The 12337-nt window shown below is 43.8% G+C and overlaps 1 protein-coding gene across 3 annotated transcripts in view; it reads left to right on the top strand.

Annotated features, from left to right (window-relative positions):
* Positions 1-10686, top strand: part of AFG1L (AFG1 like ATPase) — a 60601-nt gene extending 49915 nt beyond the window's left edge. Inside the window, exons 11-13 of one of the 3 annotated variants that reach the window (XM_051613150.1) lie at positions 3251-3391; positions 5043-5156; positions 9725-10686. In XM_051613150.1, coding sequence (XP_051469110.1) covers positions 3251-3391; positions 5043-5156; positions 9725-9865 — 396 coding nt within the window. In that variant the 3' untranslated portion in view covers positions 9866-10686. Of the gene's footprint in view, positions 1-3250; positions 3392-5042; positions 5157-6782; positions 8662-9724 lie in introns of those variants that run through there. The other 2 variants (XM_051613152.1, XM_051613151.1) reach the window with 2 other exon arrangements.
* Positions 10687-12337: the final 1651 nt, after the last annotated feature.

Here is a 12337-nt window from a genome sequence, read left to right as displayed (position 1 = left end):
ACAAATGTAAGTCATAGAACCATGGAATGGTTTGGGTTGGAAGGGACCTTCAAGATCATCCAGTTCCAACCCCCTGCATGGGCAGGGACACCTCCCACCAGACCAGGTTGCTCCAAGCCCCATCCAACCTGCCCTTCAACACTGCCAGGGATGGGGCTTCCACAGCTTCCCTGGGCAACCTGGGCCAGGGTCTCACCAACCTCACACTCCAGAATTTCCTCCTCATGTCTCACCTCAATCTCCCCTCCTCCAGTTTTCATCCATTCCCCCTTGTCCTCTCACTTCACACCCTGGTAAAAAGTCCCCCCCCAGCTTCAGGATGTTATGGGAACTGGCCCTGGAATATCTTCCAGCATCAACAAATATAAATTTTCTCTTGAGATGAAATATCTTTTTCTCCCATCACTAAAGCATTCTGTGTTCTTCAGACAATCTCCCAACCATGAGCTACCTTCTCACTGATGAGTCAACAAAGGAGGAGGATGCTTTATACTTTAATTAAATGGAATATATAATGGAAGCAGATGACTAACTCTTAAAACAGTCCATGGAGCACTCCAGATAATAAACACCCTACTTGAACTGAGATGATGACAGCTGAAAATGCATTAAGTAGACAGAGAAACAAAAACATCTGAGGGTGAGGACTCAGTCAACAGGCTGAAGTGGAGGAAACACTTTGTGGGCAGTGCAGCCCATGGCAATGCTAATGTGTCCTGCATTCAGCTGATGCCTCTGAAACACTGACTCCTGGCATCAGAGCTCCTGGCAAAAATCTGCAACAGCTTTACCTGATATACACATGGAAGAACAGTAATGCCAGGAAAGATTCTTATAATGTTTCTTGAAAAGATATTAATCTCTCTTGCAGCATGGGAAAGAGCTGGTGACAAATGGTGGCAATTGTTTCAGAAATGTGTTACGGGTCTGAAGTTGAGTTTTGATTGGTAATGGATGAAAGAAAACCAAAATCAGTGCCAGAAACACCAAATCAAGTTGTTATTTTTAGAATGTTGTTCAGAGGGCCAAATTCATCAGGGTAGGCTTTTGATAGGGGGATTAGATATTTATGTGTCAATATTAGTAGCTTCATTAGCAACTTCAGAAGAAGTAATACCTTCATCATCATCATCATCCTTGAATGGTTTGGGTTGGAAGGGACCTTCAAGATCATCCAGTTCCAACCCCCTGCATGGGCAGGGACACCTCCCACCAGACCAGGTTGCTCAGAGCCCCATCCAGCCTGCCCTTCCAACACTTCCAGGGATGGGACAATGATGATTAGTTTCTTGGTATCTCCTTAAGGAGTCCATAATAGTGGCTGGGGAACTGAAACAGAGAGAGAAAATCAACAACATCCATAACTCTGAGGATGTACAAGATGCTGCTCTTAAGACACTTAAAAGTTTTTGTAGTAATTCTTTTCCATAGATGTCCCAGGGAAGCTGAGTGGTTGTGAAAGGGAAAGCAGAGTGATTCATCCAGCTGCAAATGGAAGAATGGGTTTGGAGCCAGAGATGTAAGACCTGCCTGGGGGTTTAGCTGGTGAGGAGCTCTAGCTTATTTCATTAATTTTCAGAAGGATTTTTGGAATGCCATCAGGGCTTCACTCTCCCTTGCTGGCCTAAGGACCATTGCTATAGAGTTTTCTTTCTTCCATCTAAATCATAGAATCACAGAATTGTTTTGGTTGGAAAAGACATTTAAGACCATCAAGTCCAACCATTAACCCAGCCCTGCCAAGGCCACCACTAACCCACGTCCCTCAGCACATCTACATGGCTTGTAATCCCTCCAGGGATGGTGACTTCACCCCTGCCTTGGGCAGCCTGTGCCAGGACTTGACAGCCCTTTCAGTGAAGAAATTCTTCCTCACATCTAATCTGAACCTCCCCTGTTGCAACTTGAGGCCATTCCCTCTCATCCTATCACCTGTTCCTTCAGAGAAGAGACCAACGCCAGCCTGGCCCCAATCTCCTCTCAGGCAGCTGTAGAGGGCAATGAGGTCTCCCCTCAGCCTCCTTTTCCCCAGGCTAAACACCAGCTCCCTCAGCTGCTCAAGACTTGTTCTCCAGACCCTTCACCAACTCCACTGCCTTTCTTGGGACACGCTCCAGCACCTCAATGTCCTTCTTGTAGGCCCAAAACTGAACACAGGGACATACTAAATCATGAAGCATCTAAAATCTGTTGTGGATCAAGCCATTAAGGTAGAGGCTGGAACAAAGACAGTGAAACATCTCCAAGTCTCTCTAGAATTGACACGGTTCAGGGAATGAGCAAAGAGGTCTCCTGCCCTACCCCAGCAGCAGAAGCAGGTTCCTCTCTGTGCTGTATCTTTTTGCCAAAGTGGTAAAGACACTTCCCATGCAGCTACTGTGAAGAGATGGCAGTTTTTAGGAAGTCCAAACACATTAAAACAGAAAGTCCTGGTCATGGACAGCTATTAATAACAGCTCACAATAGCTTCTTGCAGGAGGGATCTAGTGAAGCAGTTTCACGTGGCCTACAGCAAGTTTGTCAAGCATTTCAGTTAGAGAAGGTTAGAAAATCTTTTTATTTCCTGTTTGTAAGTTATTAGCAATATTACCTTCCCTGTAATGAAAAAGTAATTTTAAATGAATGTGTTTGCATGTGGACTTGAATGAGCTGCTGCTGCTAGTGCATATCTTCTGTTGATGGCTTAGATACACAAAGAGAAACTAAAAAGTTCTTATTACAGATTTTTATTTCATCATTACAGGTGAAACTGTGAAGAAAGAAACTGCTACAGAAATTGTGTTTTTGTTTGCTGTTGCTTTCAGTACATGGAACATAAGGTTTTAATCAATCTGGGCTAATCGTGGGTGGATTGAATGCAGGTCTACTTATGATTTAGTAACTAGCCTGTGCATTTGCATCTAAAAATCTTGCTGCTGGAAAGCATCCTAATAGCACTTCAAATTATTTATGGCTTAGGTTGACTTCATAGCTTAACCATCCGTGGTTTTTCTTCTGTGGTTTGTAATGATTGTTTTGTTTGAGGTCATCAGAGAGATCATAACATTGTCAAGATGCAGAAGAGCCACGTGTTTAACTAGTGAACTCTGTTCGGGTAAAGAAGGGCAAAAAGCATTCCTGGAGCAAGATAAGACAGACAAAAATAAGAATATGATCAGGACTTTACACCCTCTCTTCTGTATTTCAAGGTACAGTGTTTCTGTATCACCCTGTCACGGGATTCTATTCCTGATGGTTTGTTTTGTTTCAGCCTCTTGGGGCCAGTGACTATTTGGAAATCTCAAAGCATTTTGACACAGTCTTTGTTCGTGAGATACCACTTCTGACAATGGCAAAGAGGACACAGGCTCGTCGGTTCATCACCCTTATTGACACCTTTTATGAGCACAAGGTGAGAACCAAGCCCTTCTACATCTGTAGGAACAATATTGGGAGCCCTAAGGCCTGGCTGTTGCAATTGGTTTAAAGTAAGGCTTTCTGTAAGTATGATTTGGAAAGCATGAGCAGAATGAACTAGCACTGCAGAGAAACATCATTCCAGCTTCATTCAAAAGGCCCCATTAGAAGAAATAAGCAGGTATTTAATTTTTTTTATTTCTCGAAGTATTAAGCATGACCATCCATCCAAGCCTGAGCTCATTTGCCTTTCCTGAGTAGGGATGGTATTTCTTTCCTAACCCAGGAAAACCACAGAAGTTGTGTTGTCATTTTAATGATGAAAGATTGTTCTGCCAGCTGGGCTGGAGTAAATGTAAAATTTTGTAAATTTTAATCTGTTGGTGGGGAATCAGTGCCTCCCTGAACAGTGCAGAGGAGTTAAAAGTACAGTTTGTTAAGCTGAAAGGAAAAAGTCACTGTAGCTTTACATGAGGGTGCAGAATGGCTAATGGAACAGCAATGATAAATGCAGCACTTTACGTGGATTTATGGAGGTTTCAATCATGGAAGCAAACCCAGCATTGCTAAAACAAAGAGAAGTTCCTGTTTATTTTTTTAAAGTAAGACAAGATATGAAACTTTTGTGTGTAATTGTACAGCACACACTTCAGTGTTGATGCAGTCAGGAAATGTCACTTGAGGTTGTGTTTTCCAGGAATGTCCTGGCAAGATGATCAGAAACTGATGCAGCACTCTGTAGAACTAAGTGTAGTAGTAGTAGTAGCCTCATTTAAGTCAGCTTTGTGCCATGGAAATGGGCAGTTTCTAAGGGAATATGCTAATATTTATAAACTGATAATTGTTAGAAATAGGAGGAATGGGAGTGTTGTGCTCTCTCCATGTGCTGTCATTAAGGACAGCAAGCAAACAGCTGCTTTCAGTTCATCCGTAGGAAAGCCACAAGTGTCACACTCCTGTCACAGGGAGTTGTTTGGAAAAACATGAGGGAGCAGGTTGGTGGAGACCTGCCCACTGTGCAAATATTTTGTCTACACGCTCTCAACAAGTGTCTCCTGTGCTGATAATTCAGGCTGCCTCACTGCAGGCTCCCAGAGATCCTGTGTCTCACTGCACGTCTCCCAGCAGACATTCTTCAGCATCGTTACTGTTATTAGCAAATAACAGGCACCTGAGTAGCAGAGGTGGCAGCAAGAGAGGCTCAGCTCAGCCTTCTGGGGTATTTGGAATTTAAACTGTCTTTAAATTCCAGAGATACATGTGCAGTTCACCTCCCTACTCAAGAGTCTAACCATGGGGGGAAAGAAAGCATTGTTAACTAGCACTTCCTAGCTGCTATTTTATCAAGTAAACTTGTTTGTGAATATATTGCCTGTAGAGAAGTACTCTTGAGTGTTTAGGAGCACAGTCATGCTGTTCCCTGAGTGCAAGGTACATGAGTCGTTGCTGAGAAAAAGAGCCTGAAAAGGTTAACATTACAAATGATTAAGGTAGATCTGTAACAGCAGTGCTAATAAGGGAAAGGGAAAACACCTGGGAAAACCCCCAAGGTCCTCACTTGAAGTTTGCTTTTCATAAACCATGTGTTTGGTCCCTTTTCTGTAAAGCACAAGTGCTGAGGGTGTTGCCTGTTTCCCTCCTCTCAGGTGCGCATCGTTTGCTCTGCGGTGACTCCTCTCCAAGGCTTGTTCCTGGTGGAGCAGGACAGCCAGGAGCTGCAGGACAACAGAGTGTTGATGGATGATTTGGACTTGAGCCAGGTACATGATACCAACACCCTCTCCCTTTTGAAACAGAATGGCTTTTTGGTCTCATAATTACAGCAGCATTTTTAGGAAGAGGAATCAAGTCAACACTGAACTAGGGATGTGCTGCTTTTCCTGCAGCGTGGCTGCCCAGCTCCTGACTGCCTGTTAACTAGTTCCCAGGCAAAGAAAATGCTACACTATGTAAAAGCATTTTGCATAAGTTTTAGGGTCATTGTGATTGTTAATCATTATATCAAAGCCACAAAGATGCTGAAGGGAGTGGAACATCTCCCTGATGAGGAAAGGCTTGAGGGAGCTGGGTCTCTTGAGATTGGAGGAGACTGAGGAGCGACCTCATCCATGATTACAAACACGTTCAGGGCAGTGTCAGGAGGACGGAGCCAGGCTTTGTTCAGTGATGTCCAGTGACAGGACAAGGGGCAACTGGAGCACAAGAGGTTCCACGTAAACATCAGAAAAAACTTCTTTCCTGTGAGGGTGACAGAGCCCTGGGACAGGCTGCCCAGAGAGGCTGTGGAGTCTCCTTCTCTGGGGACATTCAAACCCTCCTGGACACGTTCCTGTGTGATGTGCTCTGGGTGACCCTGCTCTGGCAGGGGGGATGGACTGGGTGATCTTTCCAGGTCCCTTCCAACCCCTCAGATTCTGTGATTCTGTGATCAGTTCAATCATGCATGAAAATCCTGATTTAAGTGTAGCTCCTACATGTAAAATACAGAGATAAGGATGGTCTGCTCTGGCTGCACACAGAGCTGCCTCCCAGATCCTCACAATCAGTACTAGTTTGCATGTTGCTTGTTCTGGTTTTCCTTTCCCCTGTGACTTACCTATTGTTAAGGAATTTTAAAATTACTTACACCATAGTCACCATGGTTAAAATATTATCATGTTGTTTTAAACCCAAATGACTGCTTTGCTGTTTATCTTCAGAGGATTATCATAGAATCATTAAGGTTGGAAGGGACCTTCAAGACCATCCAGTTCCAACCCCCCTGCATGGGCAGGGACACCTCCCACCAGCCCAGGTTGCTCCAAGCCCCATCCAACCTGCCCTTCAACACTGCCAGGGATGGGGCAGCCACAGCTTCCCTGGGCAACCTGGGCCAGGCTCTCACCACTCTCACACTCCAGAATTCCCTCCTCATGTCTCACTTCAATCTCCCCTCCTCCAGTTTTCATCCATTCCCCCTTGTCCTCTCCCTCCCTGCCCTTGTCCCAGGTCCCTCCCCAGCTTTTCTGGAGCCCCTTCAGGCACTGGAAGGTGCTCTCAGGTCTCCCTGGAGCCTTCTCTTCTCCAGGCTGAACAGCCCCAACTCTCCCAGCCAGTCTCCAGAGCAGAGCTGCTCCAGCCCAAGTATCATCTTTGTGGCTTCCTCTGGACCCTATCCAACAGCTCCATCTTCCTTGTGCTGAGGGCACCAGAGCTGGACACAGCATTCCAGTATATCCAACTGAACTAGGTGTTTTGCTTTCATTTCTAGAGGTTGATTCTCTTTTCCCTTGCCATGCTGCTGTCTTGTGTTGTCCAAGCCTGGAGAGCATTAGGTGTTAGGTGGGATGTGCTTCAGAGCAGCTGTCTCACAGTTCTGTGCTGCTGTTTTTTGTGTATTAATGTAGGATTCAGCCAAAGGACTCTCCATGTTTACAGGAGAAGAGGAAATCTTTGCCTTCCAGCGGACTCTCTCACGCCTCACAGAAATGCAGACTGAACAGTACTGGAAAGATGGGGACAGAAGCAAAAAAACCTAATTCAAAGTCATTAAGAGTTGAATAAAATCACCAAGAATTGAAACTACAGAATTGGAAAAGTTTTTAGCACAGCTGAAATAATAATTGCACTTTATTGTGTGGACCATGTTTTCTTTTATTGCTTGGTTTTTGTGCTCAGGACATCAGGAGTGGGTTATTTTCCTGTACCAGCAGTGGGTGAACACAGGGAATTTTGGCTTCATTTTCTTTTCTGTAAAATACAACATGGATGTTCAGGAGGTTTTAACAGGATTAGAACTTATCTGGGGAATTGGTCTAGAGACAAAGATAATGGTCCATACAGGGCCCAGGAGTAGATGGATAATGTCAGGTGAAGAGGGCACGTGGTGGTTCCTGCACTGCTTCTGTCACACACAGTTTGCACAAAAAAAAGCCCAGTGCTTTCCTAATGGAACTCCTGAGAATTGTGTAGGTCCTTGCTAGAATCCTGGAACTCCTTTGTAGTGCATTCTGGTTTTTTGGGGGTGTTTTTTATTTTCCTTCTGTGTGCAGCCATCTGCTGACTCGCAGGCTCTATGACTGTCTTGTCATCAGACTGTTGCTCAGGCTGGTTCATTGAAAACTAATGGTTTGAACTAAGAGAGAAGCCTGAGGAGGAGCTTGAAGGTACCTGGAACCACACAGGAGTAAGATCTAAGTAATCATGGATGGGAAAAAGAAACTACAATGAGACAAGGTGCACTGGAACATATAAGTGCAGGTTATTACACTGCCTAAATTTAATTCTCTGCCTAAATTTGGCAGCTCTTGCAAGCCTGGCTGTGCTGCTTCTCCACCAGTGTCATTTTTATGGTGAACTTCCTCAGGCTTCATCTCTACCAAGTCCTCCATGGCTGCTAGGACACCTGCTGAGGCAATCCATCATGAGGTTTTAGAAAATATGGAATATTAACTGATATCCCAAAACACATCACCCATCCTCATGTTTCTAGTTGGGAAGTTTATTTTGGCTGAAGATGCATATGTGTCATTCTTGGTTTTAAACTGCAACAAGATATGGTGTATATTGGCTTGTGATGTATTTATATAAAAAGTCATTTTAAGAGCATATTTAGAAACCCTTAATAGGGAAAAATATTATGCAGATGGACTTGAAAAGTCCCTTATTTCTTATGGAAGAGATACATAACACACTGTCCCCAGATTGGAGGGATTTTCTTGGATTTTGCAGGATGGCCTTTTTCTTGTACTGTATCTGTTACAAAAAAATACTCTTCCCTGACTTTGTTAAGCCTGATGAAATGCTTCAATTTTAACCTCCACCAAAAAAAGAAAGCTTTTCGAAGAGCTTTTTTTGGGAGGACTGGAGAGGTCCTGTGCACTTGGATGTCTTAGAGCAATACAGATGTTTTGGAGCCACGTGCTGAGGTTTGGGTTTCTGTTCTGATCATTTTTGTTTGCCCTGGAAGTTACACTGGCTCTACCTGTTCCCCAAAGCATTTTTAAAGCCTGTATTTATTGTTTACAGCTCGTGCAACAATGTCATTATTCCCAGAAGGGTGACTGCTGTGGAGAATTTTAATGCATATTTATGAAAAACCCAATCAGAATCCAGTGCTTAGACTCAAGAATACCCAGGTCACTGATGTATATTTTCAGAGATTTTTATTGGGTTTCTCAACAGAGGGACTATTGAGATTCATGCATGTGTGTCCATATATACATGTTTACTTAATTTATATATATATAAAAAAATAGATAAAACTAATATATATATATAATTTAAGAGTGTGTGGGTGTATGTTTATCCCTGGCAGTCTGTACTCATCAACCTGGGCCTGCCCTGATACCTCTTGAAGCTTCAGCCTTCACTTTCTCCCTAGCAGGATTCAGATGCCTTCTGCTTGTGTGAACCAGAATGTGTGACAGGAAGATGGGAGGGGGTGGTAGATGCCCCCGAGCATCTTGCATCTGGGTATTTATTTGCATGGTTTTCCAACTGTTCATATATTTAGCCTCTGTCCCCTTCTCCATCATGTGCTCCAGGGGAAATGCAGAATCTTGCAGAACACGGGGGAGGTACTTGGGACATGTGAGAGAGGAGGTTCTGGCAGGTTCTGCATTCCCACAGAGGCTGCTTCTCCAAGGTGTGTGTGGGTGATGACTGACCTCATTTAACCAGGGGATGACTCTCTGGAGCCCCTTGGCTGGGTCTGTTTGTGTTCCAACTGGTGCAGCTTTGCCTGTTGGTATTAGAGGCTTCTCTGCAATTGCAGCACCCATCCCAAACTCAGATCTCCCTGGTGTTTGGAAGCTCCTAAATGCAGTGGGACTGAAGAATCATCCTAAGACTCCTGGGGTGTAGGTGAGCTCTGCCAAACCACGGGAGTGAAGTTGATCAGGTTGCTCAGAGCCTCATCTAACCAGCCCCATCCCTGGCAGTGTTGAAGGGCAGGTGGGATGGGGCTCTGAGCAACCTGGTCTGGTGGGAGGTGTCCCTGCCCATGCAGGGGTTGGAACTGGATGATCTTGAAGGCCCCTTCCAACCCAAACCATTCCATGATTTCTATGATTCTTGGCTGTCACAGGAACTAAAATTACTGTGATGATGGACAGTGTGAAACATTTCGTGTTGGTTTATAAAGGCCACGTCCTGGCTGAGAACCTCTCAGCCAACTTGTTTCAAGTACTTGATGAAGGGGAATGTTCCCAATGCCCCAAAATTTAAATTACAGCTTCTGTGAGCATAGTGACTCTTGTCCATATAGATACTTTATCTTTAAAGCTGTATTTTCATTTTACATCCTTGTGCAGTAGCTCTTACTGACATGTTTTTATAAATATTGCAGTTCTGTCTCTCAAAGCTACTGGGATCCTGTATTTACCTTTGCACAACTCAAGGGAACAACTGCAGTATTTTGAGTATAACAAGACAGACTTCAGAAGGTCCTGGGGTTGAAGATGCCCTTCTTGCTGTTGCCATTTTTTGATCTAAGAAGGGAAACCATGAATGTATATATTTATTTATTTTTTAGTAAAGGTGATGGTAGCGATAGTTGGATAAATTTCACTGATTTTGCAGCAGTTTAAATGTGAGTTAAAAATGACCAGGTTTCAACCAGTGCTCAGCTCAGTCACCAGCCATCCAACAAGGAGGAAGTCTGGGCTCTTCATCAAGACCTGTCTAAGAGGATCAAGATCCAGGAGTTTTCTTTCTGCAACTACATGAGCCTGAATAATTCTGGTGCCTCAGTTTCCCTGTTGCTAAAATGGGAATGATGTTCCTTTCTCACTTGCTGACACTGGAGAGCTGCCAGGCTGCTCTCATTAATATTCTAAGATGCTCCCAGAGGCTCTGGCAAGAAAATACTTTAGTAAAGCATGTAAACAGTGCAAAAAATAATACAACTACTCAAAGTGGATCAGTTTCCTTGTTTGGGTTACAGAATCCACGCTGTCAACTAAACACCACGTGCCTCTTTGTAGTGATTTGTTTATTTTTGTATAAAGCATCTATTTTAAAGAAAAAAAAAAATTAAAGGTTTGTGATTCAAACCAATTCTTGTTGTTTTTCTTCTACTTGTGTTGACACATTTCCTGGATGATTCCTTATAACCTTAGCTCAGGTACTTGAGCTACAGTGGTGGCTTTGTAAGTCCTGTTGGGATTTTCCTTGTATTATACACTGAGAAACTTCTTTTTAAATACATAATTTTGAGTCTAATATATAACAAACTGAACACTATCAAATCCTTCTGTTATTTAAGAAGAATTGTAATAAAGAATAACACTAATAAATCCAGATTTTATAGATGTCTTACTATTCATGCTCTTTTTAGGTATGTTGCTCTGAATGGATAGTCTTGTGCTAATTATGTAAGAAGATGTTAATTGTTTTTAATCTCTGCCCAGACAGGCAGCATCAGTCTCTGCATGCCTGAATGAGCTGTAGCACCACAGACCTAAACATGGCTCCGTTTTTGGTGTGTGTGTGTTCAGGGCTTGTCAGGAAGGTCCTCCCTCGTTCAGAGGCAGGTTAGACTGGTCATCCTTGGTCCTAATTTTTGGATTTGGAACCTTTTTTTAAACCTGACTCTCTTCTCCAGCAAGGTGAGGGTGGGGTGCTCCAGCTGAGTGCAAACCACGATTAAAGTGCTCCCTTTTTCTCTTCATTTGGGATTCTTCCTGTTCAAGATCTGCTTTTGCTGTCAGCCAGTTAGACCCCTGGGCTTGGAATTTCCTGTTCCTTGGCTTTGGGCCTGGAGAGCTCTGGCACAGATGAAATGTGGGGTGTGGGGCCTGGGGATGCATCCGTGCCCCTACAGGATGGGAGACATTTCTGGGTTGGGGAACCTTTGCCTTTCTGCCCACTGAGAAGTGGGACTTGCTGTGGTGGTTCCTTCCCTGAGAGTCGAGGGAGGATGAAGCAGATGGAGGATGCAGGCCACTTGCTCCCTCTCCAGCCTTCTGCATTTTCCACATATTTGTCAAACAACTTTTGTTTTAAATTGAATTGAATTCTAAGAGCTCCATTAAAACTCAGAAATGCTTCTCGCTGACCTATTACTCTGCATTCATGTTGGTAAAATTCTGGATGAGTTTCTATAGTCCTCCCGCCAGTTCTTTGTCAGGGTGAAGGGTTTAGTTGGCTCTGTTAATCCACTCTCTAGCTGAAATTGTTCATTTAAATCGTTCTAAAAATCCACTCTTTTCCAATGTGAATCCTGTATTCCCAGATTGGAGTGCTGCTGCCAGTGCAAAGACTTCACATTCTTTGGGTACAATCACACTGTGTCAGTCCAAAGCCAAATTGCAAACACTTTATCCACAATTCCCCTTACTCAGCTTTCAGCTAATTTTTCCAGCAGGCAACAATAGGATAGAGAAAGATTATTAGAAGAGCTTGAGAAATGGCTGATCAATTCCTTCACAAACTGGGGTTTGATGCTATCACAGCCTCTTCTTGCAAGAAGCAAAACCACCTTGTTCTGTTACTTAAGATACTTTTAGGGTGCTGTTCTTCGGTGTCACAGTAATTAAGAGTGATTAGAGGCACTGAAAGATGAAGCAGGGAACAAAAGATCAAGTGATTGTTTAAGCTGAAGTTAGCCAGGAAAAGTGAGCTCACTGACATGAAGAGAAAGCTTCCTTAGTCTCCTCTGGTCTTTTACAATTAGCGAAGCCAAATACACTTATGTAACTTTTTTCTACCTAGAGGGGTGGATAATGTTCAAGTCACAAGATGATGTTTTGGGCAGCCAGGGGTTTTCCTGCAGGCTTGTTCAGAGCATCTCTCACCTCAGGGCTTTTCTGTCACCGAGGTGTGATGTGCCCAACAAGGCTTCCCTGCTGGTTCAGACACGCTGCAGGCAGCTAACGAAGCCAGTTGGGGTGAGGGGGACAAAGTTTGTTGAAAACACAGGCAGAGGATCAGTCTCCTCCAGTTGTGGTTGATGTCTCCC

The sequence above is a fragment of the Apus apus genome, chromosome 3 (assembly GCF_020740795.1).
Source record: "Apus apus isolate bApuApu2 chromosome 3, bApuApu2.pri.cur, whole genome shotgun sequence".
In the NCBI taxonomy this organism is placed as follows: domain Eukaryota; kingdom Metazoa; phylum Chordata; class Aves; order Apodiformes; family Apodidae; genus Apus; species Apus apus.
Note: the sequence above shows the minus strand (reverse complement) of the source record. Positions and strands in the feature narration are given on the sequence as shown.